Raw genomic sequence first — 21,703 nt, forward strand, 5'->3', positions numbered from 1 at the left:
CCCACTGACCAGCCTATTCCCTATAGCACCGCAAATCATCTTAACTGCATTTTACACAACTATCTTCTGAAAGCCACGGTTGAATAGACTTCCACTGCACTCTCCAGATCTTAACTGCTCACTGCAAAAACAGGTTTTTCTTTGTGTCAACCTTGTTTCTGTTTAATGTGGAGGTGCAGGTGTCAGACTGGGGTGGACAAAGTCGGTAGTCACACCACACGAGCCTACAGTCCAACAGGTTTATTTGAAACTGGAAGCTTTCTGAGTCCTGCTCCTTTGTCAGGTGGGATGACTTCACCTTCTGGAGGAGCAGCACTCTGAAAGCCTGAGATTTCAAATTAACCTGGTGTAGTGTGACTTTCAAATTTGTTTCTTTTTGCCACTACCATATATTTTTTTTCTTTAAATGGATTAGGGAGTCTCTAGTTAGGCAGCATTTATTGCACGGTGGCTCAGTGGTTAGCACTGCAGCCTCACAGCACCAGGGACCCGGGTTCAATTCCAGCCTCAGGTGACTGTCTGTGCGGTGTTTGCACATTCTCCCTGCGCCTGCGTGGGTTTCCTCCGGGTGCTCCGGTTTCCTCCCACAGTCCAAAGATGTGCAGGCTCAGTGGATCGGCCATGGTAAATTGCCCGTAGTGTTCTGGGGTGTGTGGGTTACAGGGGGATGGGTCCGGGTGGGATGCACCAAGGGCCGGTGTGGACTTGTTGGGCCAAAGGGCCTGTTTGCACACTGTAGGGAATCTAATCTAATCTAATTGCCCTGAGAGCAGTTCAGAGTCAACCACATTGCTGTGGGCCTGGAGTCACATGTAGGACAGACCAGGTAAGGATGGCAGTTTCCTTCCCTAAAAGGACATTAGTGAACCAGTTGGGTTTTTCCCCAATAAACGGCAATGGATTCAGAGTCATCATTAGATTCTCAACTTCAGATATGTTTATTGAATTCAAATTCCACTATCTGCCATGGCAGGATTCAAACCCAGGCCCCCACAGCATTATCTCGGTCTCTGGATTAACAGCCCAGTGATAATACCACTAGGCCATCGCCTCCCCCTACTGCCTTTTGGTTCTCCACCTTCCAGCCATTGGGAACAGCCTTTCCCTATCCACTCTGTCTACACCTGTCATGATTTTGAATGTCTAAATCAATTCTCTCAACCCTCTCTTCCCAGTTTCTCCAGTCTGTTCATATAACTGGAAACATTCTCAAACAAAAAACTTTGCTGCACTCTCTCCAAAGCAGCATGTCTTCATGTCTTGGCATGGATGTTCACCTAAAAAAAGGTTCTTCAACAGGTCATCGAGCAACTTTTGTTCTGATTTGGGTCAGAAATACGGAATTAAAGCAAGATCAGCGGATTCAGACCAGCAGATATCCTGGGCCTCCTGATCAGTGCACTGCTTGGACTGCATGAGCAAATCTCCTTCCCAATTAAAATGATTGCTTCAAAACCGACTCCACTCTGCCATTGCAGAATTTTGTACCTATAGGGGAGGGTTTAAACACTTTGTGAATCAACACTGCCTCCTGTTAGCTTACCCACCTTCGACTTTATGTGTCTGCTGCAAATCCTTTTGGTTTTCATGTTTTGGGAAGGCTTTAATTAAAACATTACTGCTCAAGTATGCCTGAAAGCATCTCAACTCCACGGTACCCTATTAAGAAAAGTAAAGGACAATGCTTTAACTAATATTTTCTTGGAGGGCTATTGTAGTTACAATGCCACCTTTACTCAAATGTTGTTAACTTATTCAGTTTTCTATAACCCAGCGGACAGTGTAACTGAGGCACATTTCCTTTGTGTCATATATATGACAGAAAGTGGTCTGTTCCCTTTCCAAAAACCTGGAAGCTTCCCATGTCCTTTAGTAGAGGAGATAGACCAAATGCATGCTTATGTCTTTGTTCATAGCTTGTTTTTCTGTATAATACATTGCCATTCAACAGAGTATTCAGTATTCGAGGAAGCTTGCACTCCAGAATTCATGAACGTAACTTTTCCTCAGAACTCCAAAGTCCCATTCCAGCAAGTCTCCCTGCCCCTTATTCAACTTTCAGCTGAAAGAGCTGACATATTTGGGCAAAATCGGAACCACAACCCAGGCAGAGCCGCTGCATGGTTCTAACAAGAAACTGTGCCGGAGGTCAGTTTCAAAGTGTCCCTCACTTCTGACAGCAATGGTTCTGTTATCCCATTTCCATCCACCCTGCCACATAACATCTGCTTGCCGTGCCATACAGCCGCTGTCCCTCCACTTGGAAAAGTTGAGTATACAAAACTGACCTAAACTAATGAAAGAATTTAAAAGCCCAGTTCAGGCTGAGATTAGCAGCCCAAAGCTTTCCATGGAGAAGGCTTTCCCCGTCCCACAACATAATTAGAGGACAGTACAGCAGAGCAGGAGGCCCCACCAACATCGCATCAGATGAATCTAGGATAGGAGCAAATTACCGCAGATGTGGTAGCTGGATCAATCCACTTAGTCCTGACTCCTCCTCTTCTCCTCTACCCTGAGAATTATGACTCCTTCAGTATTTATCCAGTTCCCTTTTGAAAGCTACATTTAATCTTTAGCCACTGGCCTACCAGGCAATGCATTCCAAATCCTTTCTGAGGAGAAAAATTTCTCCTTGTGTCTATAAACCCTATAACAAGACACTGAGCTAACAATGTATAGAACATAGAACATTACAGCACAGTACAGGCCCTTCGGCCTTCGATGTTGTGCCGACCTGTCATACCGATCTGAAGCCCATCTAACCTACACTATTCCATTTACGTCCATATGCTTATCCAATGACGACTTAAATGTACCTAAAGTTGGCGAATCTACTACCGAGCTGGAGTATAGAGCTGGATGAACACAGCAGGCCAAGCAGCAGCAGAGCAGGAAGGCTGATGTTTCAGGCCTAGACCTTTCTTTCTAAATAAAAACAAGTTGTTTGCTTCTTGATGCAGGATTGTTTTATAAGGAATCTATATTTTCAGAAAGATGGCAGCCCATAGGATTCCCCAGTTTAGCAGTGCTGTATGGAGAAATGTTGATTGGATTTTTTGGAAATCAAAATGGGAAAGTTTTGGGAATATTCAGCAAGCCAGACAATATCTTTGGAGAGAAATAGAGTTCATTTTCAGATCTGTGACCCTTCATTGAGGAAGGCTTAGAACTCTAATGGGTTTGTGGCAAGTATAGAGCAGAGGGAGGCAGAAGGAACAAAATGAAAAGGTCAATGAGACAGGTAGGGGTGCTAGGAGAGATTCATTACAAAGAGGGGTGATGGTGCAAGCTTGTGGGAAGTGTTAATGGAACAAACAAGGAAACAAAATATGGATCTGCAGGAGGTGCAAGTGACAGATTCAGGATTATCAGCAACAGTTTAGTTCAAAACAATGAGATTGAAAGGTATGGTAAGAAATTTTGGACACGATTTTGAGTTGGGACGATTGCAAAGCACCTAATGGAATGGTGAAGTGCTCTTATTTGACCTTACATTAAACTTCATTGGAAGAAGTGTCAGAGTAGGAGAGTGGCAGGAATGGAATTAACAGGCAACCTAGTGCTCCTGGTCACATTTGTAGACTGGAAGGAAATGTTCAGCACAGAGGAGGGTGCATCATGAGTAGTGAATACAGTGTACCAAATGGAGAGGGAATGAATAAATTATTGTTCCACCTGGAAGTAATGTTTAGGGGTAACTGAGATAACAAGGTGCAGAGCTGGATGAACACAGCAGGCCAAGCAGCATCAGAGGAGCAAGAAAGCTGACATTTTGGACCTAGACCCTTCTTTTTTCAGAGATAATAAGAACTGCATTGCTGGAGAATCTGATATAACAATGTGTAGAGCTGGATGAACAGGAAGGGTCCAGGCCCAAAACGTCAGCCTCCTGCTCTTCTGATGCTGCCTGGCCTGCTGTGTTCATCTAGCTCTCTTGGAAGTCAGGGAATAAAAAGATAGGTGACGCATAGATGTGTATCTGGTTCTATTAATCAATGTTGACTAACAAATCCTATTCTTTCATATTTGGTCTAATATCATATTTGTTGGCAATGTGAGCAAGATTTTGTGGCTTCCAACTCTTCCTTTCACACTTACCATTGGTATAGATCCTGATGATATTTTGAATTCACGATCAGTGGGATGGAATCGAACTTTCAGCTGTGCACATCTGTTTATCCCCCCAATTTGCTGATATGAGGAAAGATATATCAACTCAAAATCTGCAAGGAAAAGAAGTCTTTTTATTTCCAAAATAATATGTCCACAATCACAAGGCCAACCTGGTCAATACTGCATATGGTCTAATAGTATATCAACAGAGAAATTGCACAAATAGTGTGAGGAGGGCATTTTTTTTTGAAGAAGGTGGTTTGCTAAATGCTGTATCCATGAATTCCCTGCCAATGTGAAACCTAATTATATTGGGCGGGGAAAGAGATCCGAATGGATCACCTGGCATCAACCTACGCACTGGAAAAGACGACGGCAGAAATAGCCCTGTCAACCCTGCAAAATCCTCCTCACCAACATCTCGGGGTTTGTGTCAAAATTGGTAGACCTGACTCACAGACTAGATGAGCAACAGCCTGACATTGTCTGTAAGGTATGATTCCATGAGTATTACCGTGTCTCAGACACCACCCCCATCACCATCCCTGGATATGTCCTGTCCCACTGGCAGGACAGACCCAGCAGAAGTGGTGGCACAGTAATATATGTTCAGGAGGATGTTGCTCTCAGAGCCCTCAGGATTGACTATGGACCCCATGAAGTCTCATGGCTTCAGGTTAAACACAAGTAAGGAAACCTCCTGCTGATTACCAGATATCATCCTCCATGCTGAACAACTTGGAAGAAGGACCAAGGATGGCAGGGCACAAAATGTACTCTGGTGGGGCATTGTCAACCTCATGAAGCCCCCAAACAGGACTACTTGCACACCAAATAGCGAAAGCAGCAAGTGATAGACAGAGCCAAGTGATTCCCACAACGAATCAAATCGAAGCTCTGCAGCCCTGCCACATCCAGCCGTGAATGGTGGTGGACGATTAAAACAACTGACTGGAGGAGGAGCATCCATAAGTACTCCCATCCTTAATAATGTAAGAGCCCAGTACATCACTGCAAAAGACAAGGCTGATGCTTTCACAGCAAACTTCAGCCAGATATGCCCAGTAGATGATCCATCTCAGCTGCCTCCTGTGGTCCCCAGTATTACTGATACCAGTCTTCAGCCAATTTGATTCACTCTATGTGACATCAAGAAACAGTTGAAGTCACTGACTCTGCAAAGGCTACGGGCCCTGACAACATTCCAGCAATAGTGCTGAAGACTTGTGCTCCAGAACTTGCCGCTCCCCTAGCTAAGCGGTTCCAGTACAGTAACAACACAGGTAACTACCCAACAATGTAGAAAATTACCCAAGCATGTCGTGCACATAAAAGCAAGTCAAATCCAATCCAGCCAATTCCCACCCCATCAGTCTTCTTTTGATCATCAGTAAAGTGATAGAAGGTGACATCAATAGTGCCATCAAGCAGCATCTGCTCAGTGGTGCCCAGTTTGGATTCCGCCAGGGCCACTCAGCTCCCAACATCATTACAGCCTTAGTTCAAACATGGACAAAACAGCTGAATTCCAGAGGTGAGGGGAGAGTGACAGCCCTTGACATCAAGGCTCTACTTGACTGAGCGTGGCATTAAGGAGCCCTAGCAAAACTGGAATCAATGGGTATCGGGCGCAGACTCTCCGGTGGTCGGAGTGATGCCTGACACATAGGAACATGGTCATGGTTGTGGGAGGTCAATCATCTCGGCTCCACAACATCTCTGCAGGAGTTCCTCATTGTAGTGCCTTACCCCCAACCATCTTCAGCTGCTTCAACGATTTTCCCTCCATCACAAAGTCGGAAATGGGGATGTTCACTGACAATTGGACATGTTCAGCACCATTCACGAGTCCTCAGTCTGTGTTCAAATGCAAGATCTGGACAACATCCAGGTTTTGGCTGTCAAGTGGCAAGTGACATTCGTGCCACACAAATTCAATGCTATGACCATCACCAATGAGATCATCTAACCACCACCCCATGACATTCAATAGTGTTACCACCACTGAATCCCCAACTATCAACATCCTGGGGGTTACCGTTGACCACAAACTCAACTGGACTCACCACATAAACACAGTGCCTACAACAGCAGGTCAGAAGCTAGAAATACTATGGCAAGTAACTCACCTCCTAACTCTTCAAAGCTTCTCCACCATCTACAAGGCACAAGTCATCAATGTGATGGAATACTCCTCACTTGCCTGGATCAGTGCAGATCAAGAAGCTCGATCCCATCCAGGACAAAACAGCCCACTTGATTGGCACTACATCTACAAACGTCCACTCCCGCCACCACCAATATTCAGCAGCAGTATTGTGTACTAATCTATAAGATGCGCTGCAGAAATTTACTGAAGATCCTCAAAAAGCACCTTCCAAACCCACGACCATTTCCATTTAGAAGGACAAGGGCAGCAGACATTATGAGAATGCCATCACCTGCAAGTTCCCCTCCAAGCCATTCACTATCATGCCTTGGAAATCTATCACTGTTTCTTCATTGTCGCTGGGTCAAAATCCTGGAATTCCCTTCATAAGGGCATTATGGGTCAACCCACAGCAGATGGACTGCAGCAGTTCAAGAAGGCAGCTCACCACCACCTTCTCAAGGGCAACTAGGGACAGGCAATAGATACTGGCCCGGCAGTGACACCCACGTCCCACACGAGTAGAAAAAAATGATTACATGACACAGGCACAGTGTGGGATGAGGATCCAGAAATGATCCAGGTGTTGGGTTCCCAAGTTAAAAATCAAGCATAGCAAGTCTGGATTTTGGGTCACTGACCACCACCTTGTGTAGATGATAATCCTTGGATATTACTTACTATTACCTTCATTATATTCTTCATCCTCACTTTCTTCATCTACTTCAGAGTCAGAGTCATTGTGTTTACTGGACATGCTTCCACTTCCACACCGATTCCATTTACTTTCCCCTACAGATCAAAATTGGGAAAGTTACAATCATTGTCTTTTCTTACCTTCTTTTAAACAAATTCATAGGACAATTGTGTACCATTTGTAAGTGTGCGTCTAGCACAATTTAAAACATTTTAAAGAACTTTTGAATTGCTGTCAACATTGCTACGTTGCTGTGCGCTGATTCACTTAACTAAGTTTCAGGAACAACACTTGCTTTGATTGGTCAGTTAAGAACTTTTGCTTTTGAGGGGGGAAATTTGGCCAGGCCTGCTTTGTCCTGGAAGACGATCTTGCACAATCATTTCAGCACTTCCCTCAACACTACACTGAACTGCCAGCATACGTTATGTGTAACTTGGAATGAGGGTTAAACCCTGAGGCAAGAGTTTTCCCCAACACACCAAAGATGACACTATGTTCACTGGGCTGCAGGGTAATGTGAGTGCAGTGAGATTGAGCCATTAAGGGTGAAACTGACTCCTGTCTAGCCATCTTTTGAATGAGAAACTGGAACTCCGAGATCAATTTCTAGGCAAGAATGTGTGCTTAATCTCCTCTAGAAGATTGATAATCAGGGCCAAATTTGACAGAATTTATGCATTTTCACAGTGACTCAGTAATCTGTTTCTGCACCAGAAACTGCAAAGTGGATTGTATGCTTGCAGACATTAGCTGAACTACAATTCCAATACGATTGTGAATAGAACAAGGATTCAGCTAGATGCATGGTCCATCCAGTGGAAGGCCAGAAGAAAAATCGCAACTGGCTGGAAATAGGGTGCCACAGCTTTGCACATTGATTTTATCTTTACTACCTCAAGGTGACTACAGCAGATGCATTTTAGGGAAATTAAATAGACAGGTGAGCGGGTGAGAGAAAGGAATGGAAAGCTATGTTGACAGGGTAAGATGGAAAAAAGGACAGGAAGTGGTTTCTGCACAGCATAATCACTGGCTCAGACCTGTTGGGCTAAATGGCTTGTTCCTGCAATGTAAAACCATCCCATTTCTTTCAGACAAACCAAGTTCAAATCATTTCCGTTGCCTTTTCCCAGCTGAATTCTAAAAAGTAGTGATTGATTTTCTTGCGAACTAGCTTCTGACTGCAGGAGACCGAACATTTAAAACGACAAGCAGTCTCTTAGTGCAATGTGTTTTTCTCAGGTTCTCATTCACTGCTAAGCATGGGAGATGATTAATGACGAGGTACGGCTCCTAGCAATGGACACTTGTTACTGCTGGTGAGATAAATAAACCTTTAACCAACTGGTCTTTAACCGGAGAGTACAATAAATGTGTTGAAACAATACATAGTTTACGTTAAATCAAAATGTTTTTAAGTACCTGATGAAGGAATCTAAATGTGAGTGTAATGTATCCACTAAAAGTACTTCCTTAGACTTTCAATGTCAATGTCAGTCAGTAATTGCTCATAAGTAGCACATTCCGAAACATTAATCATTACCTTGAAGCTTCTGAGTTTTTGAACAGTTTGAGATTACTAATCTGTTCTGAAAAAGGGACATGCGACCCAAAACTGTAACTCTGATTCTCTCCAAAGATGCTGCCAGATCTGCTGAGCTTTTCCAGGAATTTCTATTTGTGTCTCTGATTTACAGCATCTGCAGTTATTTTGTTTTTTATTGAGATTATTAATATTTAGTTCTTCAGCCTTACCTGCCAGGGACACAGTCAGCTGGACACGTATACATGGGCTACATTTCTCTTTGCAGTAGAGTGTGGTGGAGGTTGTTAAGTTATTCAGTAGGAGTCTGTTCACAGGCATATCTTCATTAATTTCTTCACAGCCACAGTCTGTTAAATAAGAGTTACAAAACAGCAAGGAAGGATAATTGGATGGCAGATAGATCAGAAAATACAAGGGTCACTTGGCAAAGACAAAGTAACTGCCAACACAGACTAGATGGTAACATTATATTCCAAACATTAAATTTCACAACAGCAGGAATGACAGCATGACTGCCTCATAATCGACAGAATGAACTTTGAAATCACTAAGTTTCAAAGGTGTAGAGTCATAGAGGTATCAAAACAGGAAGAGGCCCTTTGGCCCATCAAATCTGTACCAATCAAATTATAAGCACCTAAATGTGCTAATTCCATTTCCCAGCACTTGGCCCATAGCTCTGTATGCCTTGACATCACAAGTGCACTTCTAAATACTTCTTAACTGTTCTGTACACTTAGGATAACTAGACAAGTTGAGATATTACATTTAGCTTTGAATATAGCTAGACTTGCCTGCAACTGCTCAATATTGTATGATGGATACAGTATGGAATACAGTATGATGGATAAGTTGGAATCTAAGACAATGGAAGGTAAATAGAGAGGCAGAGGTGTGTGTGGAATTTTGTGCACACTCCCAAGAGGTATTTAGAGAGGCAATCAGACTATATTGGTGCTGCGTGGGTCTCTGCTTTGCCATCAGCGGAGGCCCTCAAGTGGGTGGTTAATAATATTCAAATCACCAACAGGCAAAGCAGTCACCACATGGGTAACCCCAACCTATTCCCACTTCTCACTTCCTTGTTGTGAGGGTCCCTCAGTGATCCCAGGTCTCTCCCCAATTGCATTGCCTACAGCTGATACTGGTCCCACTAAACCAGCAGGCAATGAGCAGCTGCTGGTTTCTGATAGCTCTCAGGGTGGAGTTTCCACCGTTGGGACCTTTATTCACGATAAGAGAATTAAATTTCTTGGGTGAAAGGAAATGGAAATCTGGTAGTGACTGGTAAAATACAGAGGGTAACTGAGCAAGAGAGAGACCAAGAAGGAAACGCATAGACAAAGTCATACAGATGTTCCCCAACTAAACTATTTACACTTGCCTGCATTTGGCCCACATCCCTCTAAGTCTTTCCAATTCATGTATCTATCCAGGTACATGTACCATTTCCTCTTGAAGTAAAGCTCAATGCAAGCTGGAGGAATAACACTTCATTTTATGTTCAGGCAATTTACAGCCTCCAGTACTTAACACTAAATTCCACAATTTTACAGCATGATTCCTATCCTCCATTTTTCTTACATTCGCCCACTTCATCCCCCCAGCCATTTTTTTTGTGTCTTGTTGACTTTTTCCCTTTTCATCCCCTCATTTATCCAAATTTATATATTTTTAACCCCTTTAATCACCATTAGTATCATCTTTGTCTTTTGCTCCAGGTACTCCCAATCTGTTCCACTCATTCCCCTCGGTCAGCAGCATATATATCACCATTCCCAAAGTTTGAGTTCTGAAGAGGAGTCTTACAGGACTCAATGTTAAACTCTGTTTCTCTCGCCACAGATGTTGCCAAATTGACTGAGCTTCTCCAGCATTTTCTGTTCTTCTTTTGTTTTAGAACAGGTTCAAGACATTAGTTGCTAGCAAGGACCGTGAATTGGACAGCCATGATTGCCTATGTTATAAAATGTGAGATCTAAAGAAGTCTTCTGATGGGATTTTACTCTTTGCAGCTAAGTGTGTTACAATGGTGCGTCATCACTTCAGTAGCTTATTTGAACTAACAGGAGATTGCCATAGTAAAACTCAATATGAATTTCCCTTTGAGCTGCTAATGTGGGAGAGTCTGTGATGTGGGCAGATCTCATTGTTAGAATACTGGGGTTTTTGCTGATTATTAATCAAGTGTAACATAAAAAAGCAAAATGTAATTCACAGCTAAATTATTACTATTTGATACTACAGACTTATACTTACACTTGGCTTCACACGAAAAGGCCTGCAAAGAAATGAGAGAGAGAAACATTTCAAAATAGAAAATTATTACAATCACTGTTTGATTAAATCTTCCCAGTTAGTTGAGAAATTTGCCAATAAAAAGCAAATGGTGTCTGCTCCACTATCTAATGGGAAATATCAGAAATGTCAGTACATGGCGCATGCCTTTCCGGATGCAAATGGTGATAAAATGAAGTGCAAAGTTTGAAAATTACTCCTTTCCAACAGCAATAGTCTATGAATAGGTAATAACTTGCGGTGGCGATAGTGCCTGAAATATAACCAAAAGCCCAAGCAACCAGCTTCAGGGTGGGTTCTCAGTCTGAAAGAGGATGAAAGTGGGGCCATAAGAATGAAAAGAAGAACTTTCATTTATATAGCATCTTTTCCCACCCATGATGTCCCAAAGCACTTTACCGAAAGGTTGTATTTTTGTAGTATAGTCACTTATTCTGCAGCTCATTAACACTCAGCGAGCTTCCATAAACCAAAATGCAACAATGGCCTGCTTTTGAGATATTGGTCGAGGGATAACTATGGACCACGGCACTGGCAATGACTCCCCAGCCTTTTTGTGATTATAGTTCCATGGTGACTGCTACCTACTAATTACAACAGTCAGGGCCTCAGTTCACCATGTACCAGATACCCAATGGTATTAAAAACAGCTGCAAACTCATTTGATGAAATTGATTGGAAACACAGAAAGAATCCAGAATAAAAGTTTTAAACATTACAGCAATCATCGCTGCGATGATTGGTTCGCGACTAGTTTTCTAATAACTGCAGGAAGACTTGTAGAGCAGGAAGTTATCAGACACATTCTGGTTGAACGAGATGCCATTCTTCATATTCCAAGTGGTCTAGGTACCTCCCATTCCTGCAGTCAAAATCTGCTCAGTCACACATGACCTGCTGCAAGTTCAATCTCCATTTGTTTTGTTGGACTGAAGCCATTAATATTTCTATATCCGCAGTGGTCTCTTGCAGTTCTCTAGTTACCTCCCCCTTTTACCAACTTTCATTTCAGCCACAGTAAGTACTGCTCCCAGTACCAGTTTGAGATCACAAGACACAGTGGACCAATTAGTCTGCTCCACCCATTTAAGAGAGACCATGACTGATCTGATCACTTTCAACAACTCCACTTTCCCAGCTTATCCCCACAACCCTCGATTCCCAAACTGATTGAAAATATATCTCGGCCTTGAATATATTTGAGGACTTGGCACGATAACCTTTTGCAGGTAAGAATTTCATAAATTAGCTACCCTCAGAGACAGAAATAAAAATCCTCTCTCCACAGTCTTAAGTGGGCAAGCCTTACTCAGATTTTATCCTCTGACCCTAGATTTCCCCACAAATGACAAACATCTTCTCCTCATCTACCCTCTCAAGCCCCAAAAGAATATTATATTTTCAATAAGGTCTCCTGTCATTCTTCAAAAAGCCTAACCCACTCAACCTCTCCATACCTGATATCTTCCTTATGAACCTTCTCTGGACTGTCTTCAATGCCAGTATATCTTTCCTTCCTGTTCACATTATCCTCTCAAAACTGTTCACCATATTCCAACTGTGGTCTGACTAGTTCCTTGATTAGTTTTTGCAAGATCTCCCTATTTTTATGCTCCATTCCCTTTGAAGTAAAGGCCAATAGCCCAATTGTCTTCCCTATTACCCCTTGAAGTTGGCTGCTAGCTTTGTGTGATTCATGCAGGAGGGCCCTGAAATCCTCCTGTGCTGCATCTTTCTGCAGTCTTTCCCCATTTAGCCAACATTCATCTCTTTTATTCTTCTTACTAAAGTACATCACCTCACATTTCCCACTTTATATTCCAAACACCAAGCTTTTGCCCATTCACCTACACTAGGTATATCCTTCTCTGGATTCCTTTTGTCATCCACATTATTTGCCTTCCCACCTAGTTGTGTCATCTGCAAACTTGACAATAGTAAATTCACTTTGCTCAAAGCACCGATACTTGTGCAACTCTGCTAGTTACAGGCTTGTCATCCTGAAAAAAGCATCTTTACTCCAACTGTCTTCTAATGGTTAGCCAATCCTCAATCCATGCATATGTACTACCCACAACATAACATTACATCACATATTGGATTCAGTAGCCTTACGTGTGGTGTCCTACTGAACAATTTATGGAAATTCAAGTTTTTTATTTCTACTGTTGTCACTGCACTTCAAATCTCCAATCTGCAGCAATTCATTTGCAATAGTTACTACAAACAATGTAGAGTGTCTAAGTCATTACTCACACACTCTTCAGTCTCCTCATTCTAGTATCCTGATTATGTGGTCAGCAGATCGCAGTCTTCGGGCACCAGACTCACTAAAACCTTCACACTTCTATCTGACAGGCTGCAAAGTTTCATATCCAAGGCTGCATTCAATGCACAAGCACCCATGTGAAATCAGTCGATCAATGTCACTCTTTAGTCATTTCGCAAATGCCACCTGCCTGTCATTATGCATGGGCAGTCTGCACTAAGCTCACAAGTTTAATCCTTGGCCAGGGGAAGCTCCGTCTATCTGCTCAAATTGTCTCAAGAGACAGACAGGAATTTTCTACTCACCACTGCCCAATACCCCAAAATGTTAACAGCCAGAAAAAAAATACAACCCACACCATTGCAATAGTCACACTTGTCCCACCACTGATTTCACATATTTATTCACGGGATGTTGGCATCATTGGCTAGATGGTGGTGAGCCATCTTCATGATCAACTTCCATCCTTGAGGCGTAGAGGCACCCACAGTGTTGTTAAAGGAGGGAGTTCAAGAAATTTGACCCAGTGACAGTGAAAGAACAATGGCATCGCTCCGAATCAGAAAAGCATGTAACTTTGGGCGTGGGTGGGAGCTGGAATTGGGTGCGTGGATGGTGTTCCCCTGAATTTGCTGCACTTGTCTTTCTAGATGTTAGAGAATGCAGATTTGGAAAGGTGCAAATAAAGCAGTCCTCATGACTCCAATGTATCTTTTAGATGGTACACACTATCGCCACTCTGCACAGTGGTGGAGGGAATGTGAAATATTCCATCTCACTCCTAACTTGTGCCTTGTAGATGGCGGACAAGCTTTGAAGAGTTAGGAAGTGTATTACTTGCTGCAGTATTCCTCACCTCTAATCTGCTCTTGCAGCTATAGTACAGATATGGCAGGTCTAGTTTAGTTACTGATCAATAAAAACCCTCAAGCTGTTGATAGTGGGGTTTTCAACAATCGTAATGGGGGGGGGGTTAGATTTTCTCTTATTAGAGACAAACAGTCACTGTCTGGCATTTGTGGCGTTACTGCTACTTTTTGCCACTTGTTAGCCCAAGGCTCGCTGCTTATGAACACGGACTGCTTCAGTATCTGAGGAGTTGCCAGTGGTGCTAAACATTGTGCAACCATTGGTGAGCATCCTGACTTCTGACTTTAGCACGGAGGGAAAGTCATTGATGTTGAGCCTGGGACACTACCCTGAGGAACTACTGCAGTGATTCCCTGAGATGTTTGACCTTCACCAACCACAGCTATCTTCCGTTTTACTCCAAATGACTACCACCAGTAGCAAGGATTCCTCTTGACTCCCAATTATCTTTTGCTAGAGCTCCTTGCTGTCATACTCAGGTGAAACGCAGCTTTGATGTTAAGGATAATTACTATCGCCTCACCTCTGAAGTTCAACTCATTTGTCCATGTTTGGAACATGTCTGTAATGAGGTCAGGATCTGTGTGGGTGTGGAGGAACCCAAACTGAGCATCATGGGCAGGTTATTCCTCTGCGAGTGACAGTCTTCAGGATCAGGGTTGAGGGTTTCACAGCAGGAGATGGAAATGCTGCCAAGGACCAGGGAAGGAGCAGAATGCAGCAAAAGGTGCGGGGTCTTGATTTACAGGCAGCGGGGTAGCTCTTTGAGGGGGGGTTCCTGATATGAAAACAGGGTTTTTGAGGGAGGCACTCCCCCTCCAAAGCTTCAAAATCTCCCCTCCCCCTACCGCATCCCAAAGCCAGCCCAGCTCATCCCCGCCTCCCTAACCTGTTCATCCTCTCACCTATCCCCTCCTCCCACCTCATGCCGCACCCCCATTTCCTACTTACTAACCTCATCCTGCCCACTAGACCTGTCCGTCCTCCCTGGACTGACCTATCACCTCCGTACCTACACTCACCTTTACTGGCTCCATCCCTGCCTCTTTGACTTGTCTGTCTCGTCTCCACCTATATTCTCCTCTATCCATCTTCTGTCCGCCTCCCCCTCTCTCCCTATTTATTTCATAACCCCCTTCCCCTCCCCCATTTCTGATGAAGGGTCTAGGCCCGAAATGTCAGCCTTCCTGCTCCTATGATGCTGCTTGGCCTGCGTTCGTCCAGCTCCACACCTTGTTATCTTGTGAGGTCTGAGCAGGTTGACATGATGGGATTCTCCTCACCCCTCAGTTCCTCCCACAAGCTTCAAAAAAGGAGTTTGGGTAAGAACGGGACCTTGTGGCTGATAAGTGGCCATGCAATTGAGGGCCTCAAATGGGACAACGGTGGGTGGGCTGCCCTTGGTGGAATTTCAGAAAGCCCAGAAGCTAGGGGAAAGAGAGGGAGGTGGCAGGAAGGCCAGCAAGTATTTTACAGGATGTCTGGCCTACAAATCCAGGAGACAAAAAGGCTCCCATTAAGTGGCCCTTCGAAACTGATGCTTCACAGCCTTGGGCTTGCTGAGCACCTGCTGTTTACCACATACCCACCCCATCCCACCCCGCCATTGCCTCACTTGCCTATAAACGGAGTATGAGCTCAGATAGAGGAACTTGACACTAAAATGATGATCATGGTATAGCCAGTAAGCCGGTCATTCAGGCCAGGTAGGAACAGGAGAAAATGTTTTTGAATCAAACAGCGAGAAATGAAAAAGGACATTTGGAAATAACAGGGACTGTCTGAGGTGTTGGGAATTCAACGTGCAGAGAGGTGGAGGTGGAGGGTTAGTATTAAGTCCAATGGGTGGGATATTTGGTCCCAAAATTCCACTTTTAGAGAGAGTAAAACAGTATATCCAACTGGCAAACAAGTGCTTATCTGCTTATTCATCAGTGGGATGTTCTCAGGTAGGTACATATTTGTGTATTTTGAATACTTGAGCACATGCCTAAAATAACAGAGAAAATGTAATGACAATGCATTAAGAATTCTTAGGTGAAGGCTACTGGCTCTTAATCTAAATACCTTTGATATATTACCATTGTTGTTCAGTGGTTGAGCCATGACTGCATTTTGTACCTCATTCTAAAAGGTGTATAAACCATAATACAGTGGGATGTGTAATTCTTGACTATCTTAACATTACATTACGCGCTTAAAGGGATATGTTTATGTCAGTATTCAAAGAGATTAACAATGGCTTGTAACCTCTGATAGCGTAGCATATATGGAAAGTGTGTTGGAAGAAGGAAGGAATGGACTTTTGGTCCCAAGTTATGTTGGGGGAATGCAAAGTGCACAGAGATACCTCTTTTGTTGGTTCTAACTTACAAATCCAATTGGCTGATATAAGTGCAAAGTGGCCAAAACATGCTGATGTGAACAGTGAAGGCAAGGCCAATGAATCCATGGATCTGGGCTCATGTAGTTCAGTGGTAGCATTCTACCACTGAGCCAGAAAACCCTAGGTTTGAGTCCCAACTGCTCCAGACGTGGGTCAAAGCACCTCTGAAGAGATTGATTAGGAAAAAGTAATATATCTGTGGAGTTTGCAAAGCAGCCACAAAATCATTTTCACAGAATATATAAATGGACTGGTCGGTGACAAGTTTAATTTGATATAATGATACAGTGCATGGAAGAAACAAAAAACCCAAACAGCTTTCTAAATGCTACAATTCAAGCTTTTCCAGATTCTTTGACTAATACCCAAAGCTATGTGTTTATTCATGCCTCACATGAGTAATTGCATGACCTAGTCAATTGTTGGTTTGTGTGACGTTGTTACTGCTCCTGGCTCACATGGCAACATTCTGAAACACCAAATCATCAGGACTTGTACAAATCCAGCTGAATTTTACTTTACTTTTAGATTAGATGTTTAGATTAGATTCCCTACAGTGTGGAAACAGGCCCTTTGGCCCAACAAGTTCACACCACCCCTTGAAGAATCTCTCCCAGATCCATCCCCCTTTAACCCACACACTCCTGAACACTACAGGCAATTTAGCATGGCTTTTGGCTTAGCTAGAGTTGCTACACTTTAGGGTTTTTCACATGAGGCCTAGCAAGTATCTTGCCAAACTCACTTCAATAACTACCTATCCTGCCCCGATACCAGACCCCTCACTTCACGCTGATCCTGAAACAACTCACAACACAGTGAATATCTGCCGAAAGACCAGTCAGTGTCCATAGCACCCGTGCCATCTTCAAGAAGTTGCTCTGTACCCCATACAAGCATTGGTAACGCAGCATTACTAGTGAGGGGCAATGTCATGGTACAGTAGCCATGATAGTCATGACTGACATTTCTTGACACATATAACCCCATTGTCTCACCCTACGTTCAGTTTAAATCACCAGGTCACACACTGTACATGTCATTAGATCCCACCTGATCACCTTCTCCAAGTCACTGTTGCTCTGTCCCAGTACTCACTGTAGCCTGGGATTTTATCATAGTCCAGCACAGGCACATCACATAGAAGCAAGTAACTGGAGAATTCCAAACATGAACTTCCACTTATAGCCATCAAAAGGGAACATAAACAAAACCAGTCGAGGCTGATGTTCGTGCGTGCACAATGCTGATGTGACGACCAAACACTATTTTACAGTCCACCCTAATCAGCTGCACACTGGTATCAATGAACTCCTGTCTGGCTTGTAGTGTCTGACTCAGCTGAATTCTGTCATGCAAAAGGATAGCTTCCTCGTCCCCAGTGTCCTCACCTTTCTCCTTGGAAGACAGCGCCGTTCCCCTCAGTTCCTCACGGTCCAGCACGTTCCCTTACTGCCTGCTCCAATTGTTACAGATTATAGCACAACGGGATGATGAGGCAGCCTCTATTCAGATTAGTGGCCTCCCATTATTGCAGCCCTCAGATCCTGCTCCAGCATAGTTCTGTTAGTGTCCCGGAGTGTATGGAGCCTGTACTGGCAGCGCACCTTACACATACCCAGGAAAGAGGGGCCATAAAACGCTGGACCTCCTGTGGACTTCACACTACGTGCAGGAATTGTGTAACTGCATCGTCTCTGAGCTTTGTGCTCCTCAACCTCTGCAATGGCCTATTGCTGCTCCAGACCTCGCCCTAGGCTCTGGTGCTCCTGTATCATCCTTCAACTTCTTAGGAAGGCAGCCACTGTGACCAATATAGCCCCAGGACCCTTAGTGGAAATACCCTGGGAACACAAGGAGCAAAAGATTTTGTATCTCAGAACAGTCAGTGATGGCATACTCTAGAGAGATGCTTCAAACTGACACAGACACCAACAACCCAGATGTTGCTGCAGCATTTCCAGTTGCTGTTAGTTTCTACCGAATGAACAGTAATGACAAAGATCACAGCCCCGCTGTGGACATTATCAGCACTGGGCTCCAGTTGGTCTCCAGGTACGCCATCCAAAAAGATTTACATTGTACCTCGCACCATCCTGGCCACCCATTCACACCCATCCTTCCATGTGGAGACCCAACATATTCAAAATCAACACCCTGCCTCCTGCAACACTGGCATTACATCTTATCAATATCCACCCTGTTCCTCTGTGCTCCCACTGCAGAGGTCACCGTAGTGGTCACTGCCACTAACCCTCAACCCATAGCCTCCCAGACACTTCAATGCTCGTGTGCCTCCCAAGTACCCGGCGATGCTCCTGTCACCATGTCCCCACCTCAGTAAATACCTCTGTTTTACCCTCCCAAACCCACTTGTCATTAAACGCTGCACTGGCTCTTCAAGTATCATTATCTACAGCCCATCTCCTGCTTTCTTCCCAATTCAGCATTGTTTTCGATGTATTGTTTTTCAATGCTTACAATGCTTACACCTTATTGCTATCCAGATAATCCTCCAATGCTCCCATGAATTGAACCTCCACCACATTTCCAGGCAGTGCATTCCATACTCTAACTGCTCGCTGTATGTAAGAGATTTTTCTCACATCACCCTTTCTTTGTTTGCATATCACTTAAAATATATTCGCTCTCATACTTGTCACTTTTTTAAATGGTTAAAGCTTCTCCCTATTTAGTCTATCCAGCTGCTTATGATTTTTAAAACCTCCATCAAAGCACCTCTCAGCCTTCTCTCTCAAAAGGAGAGCAGTCCCAACTTCTTCAAACTAGCCTCACGACAGAAGTTTCTCATTCCTGGAACCAATGTTCTAAATACCTCACTGCACATCTAGTCCAATTTGGCCATAAGTCAGGCCCTTACAAGGTTCCACCCATGATCTTTTTTTCCATAGATTGCTCTGTAAATAAAAACAATTCACTGAAGGTGATTGGTACTAAGTCAAATCAATTTAACAATTGTTAACAGTAGTTAACAATTAGCACAAAGGAGACAAACCCATCTGTTCAGATCCTTTGATTGCTTTTTGTTTGAGGTATTTCTCACAATAAAAAGGATACAATTATCATTAAGCTGGTATTAATAGTGCTCACAGTATTGCATTTTTAAAAACTTGTGCTCTGCCAGATGAGTTAACTTAAAATCACATTGATTTTCTTCACTAGACAAAGAAACAGCTAAATCAAAACTGAGACTGCACGGCAACTGCGTCATTCACTCATACATTTAAAACCTTTTGAAATACAAGCATATCTTTAAAAAGAAGTTAATGTGCAAAATAGGCAGACTTTACTCAAGAGATTGGGAAACTTCAATACACACCCAAATGCAGGGTAGTGAGTATCGATGATTCTAGCAACGATAGGTTGTGTCATTCTGAGAGATTAAATTATTAAGTCAGTATCTCAGCAATGTATGCCAAGTGTTTGCAGTGCTTGGTTACGCTTGAAGGTTGTTGATGCAGTAGCATAAATTGGTAGCCATTAACTGCATTGATTTTTTTTAAAAAAAAATTATCTGCTTCATGTGCTGTCAAACAAAAAGCCGTAACCCAAATTGAAATGGAAAGATGCCACTGACGGGGTTTTTCCTCAAGGAAATTGGATTTAAAGCCGAGAAAAACAATACATCGAAAACAATGCTGAATTGTTGATTGCAGTATGCAGTTGCTTCACCTGCTGACATTATTAGACGCAAAAACATAGGTCATACCTCTTATGCAGTATGCAATTTATCAGAAAATCAAAGGTTCCACAGGTGACCGAAGGCCTCAAAAGTTCCATCTCAAGTCTTTTCTTTTAATATGTTGACTAGCATTCAAGACATTGGATGAATGCACTTGCATATGGAGAGTACAATTAATACAATCATCATTAAGCTGGTATTAATAGTGTTCACAGTATTGCATTTTTTTTTATTCACAGGACGTGGGCATTGCTGGATAAACCAGCACTTATTGTCCATATCTAAGAGCCCAGAGGACAGCTAAGAGTCAACCACGTTGCTCTGAGTCTGGAGTCGCATGTCGGCCAGACCGAGTGTGAATGGCAGTTTCCTTCCCTAAAAGGATATTAGTGAACCAGATAGGTTTTCTGACAATTGGCAACGTATTCATGGTTATCATTAGACTCGTAATTCCAAATTTTTTTTTTCCCCAAATTCAAATTTCACCATTTCAATAGTGGGATTCAAACCTGGGTCCACAGAACGTTGGCTGGAATAATACCACAAGACTATCACTAAACAGGGTGTCAAGCCTTCAGATTCCAGGATATTGGGAATTGTACCTGAAAGACATGGCGCAACTACACATTTTTCTTTAGCAGAAATTTGGATTATATGTCTAAAACTGTGGGCGATGTCTGGTTGGAATTATGACCCTTTGTTTGAGAAACACACACACACACACACACACACATGTTAATGAGTAAACTGCTTTCACACGCTTTGCCAAAAACAGCTGTTTCAAAGTCCAAACAATGTCTATTTTAGTCACATAGGAATCTCACCTCCTCTAACCAGTACATCACACCCATGTTTTTTTCATTTCACCCAATGAAATACTTAATCAACTAATCTCTTATTTGAGCTAACTCTGACTCAGTTGAAATTTATTCCCAAGTCCTGATGAAGGGCTCTGGTCCAAAATGTTGACTTTCCTTCTCCTCTAATGCTCCCTGACCTGTTATGTTCCTGTATCAATTCAGTTGAACTTATTCTCCTCCACCCAGTCCAAAAGTCCCTTAACTTTTTAAATATGGATTTTTCTTCCCTTTAGAGGCTCCCCATACCATTCTCTTATTTGTCTGCGGTTATCTCCAACTGCTTGAAAAGGAGGTGCAGCAGAACAAGTTGAGTTGGTTTGTATTCGAAGCAATCTCTACTTCCCTGTAGAGATCACTTCTTGTTGTTCACTTGATAAAAACTTTCTCTAATTGTTAACAACAGCGAAAGGAGGAAAGGAGTCATTGACTTCAGGCAATATTCAGAAGTACTCAATATCACCATATTACATCCCTTCAAATTATCATGTGCATTTATGAACCTGCTGTGTGAGGAAATCATTTGCATAAACATTTGTCTGTAAACTAGCTGCCATTGTGTACGTATCCTTGAAGGTAATGTTTAATTCCACAAACCAATCATACATTATCGTTCATGTTTGTACACCTACATCAGCATCATAGAAACAGTTTATCTATAATATCATCCAAACAGATCCATCCTACCTATTTTTCCTTCTCAAAATCCCTGCATACAGAATCACCTTAGTTCATCTTCAGTAATTATACTTATCAGATACATTTTAAACTATCATTCAGATTTCCCCAGAGGTCATTGAGTCACAGTG

The 21,703-nt window shown here is 43.0% G+C and overlaps 1 protein-coding gene across 4 annotated transcripts in view; it reads right to left on the minus strand.

Annotated features, from left to right (window-relative positions):
• Nucleotides 1-21,703, minus strand: part of LOC125460541 (interleukin-17 receptor C-like) — a 91,237-nt gene that overhangs the window by 28,042 nt on the left and 41,492 nt on the right. For all 4 annotated transcript variants that reach the window (XM_048548097.2, XM_048548095.2, XM_048548093.2 and 1 more), the window contains 5 exons: nucleotides 10,771-10,792; nucleotides 8,721-8,858; nucleotides 6,953-7,057; nucleotides 4,102-4,226; nucleotides 1,548-1,659 (listed from right to left, as the gene is read on the minus strand). In XM_048548097.2, the coding sequence (XP_048404054.2) occupies nucleotides 1,548-1,659; nucleotides 4,102-4,226; nucleotides 6,953-7,057; nucleotides 8,721-8,829 (451 nt within the window). In that variant the 5' untranslated portion in view covers nucleotides 8,830-8,858; nucleotides 10,771-10,792. The remainder of the gene's footprint in view (nucleotides 1-1,547; nucleotides 1,660-4,101; nucleotides 4,227-6,952; nucleotides 7,058-8,720; nucleotides 8,859-10,770; nucleotides 10,793-21,703) is intronic.

This window comes from Stegostoma tigrinum, chromosome 11 (assembly GCF_030684315.1).
Source record: "Stegostoma tigrinum isolate sSteTig4 chromosome 11, sSteTig4.hap1, whole genome shotgun sequence".
In the NCBI taxonomy this organism is placed as follows: Eukaryota; Metazoa; Chordata; class Chondrichthyes; order Orectolobiformes; family Stegostomatidae; genus Stegostoma; species Stegostoma tigrinum.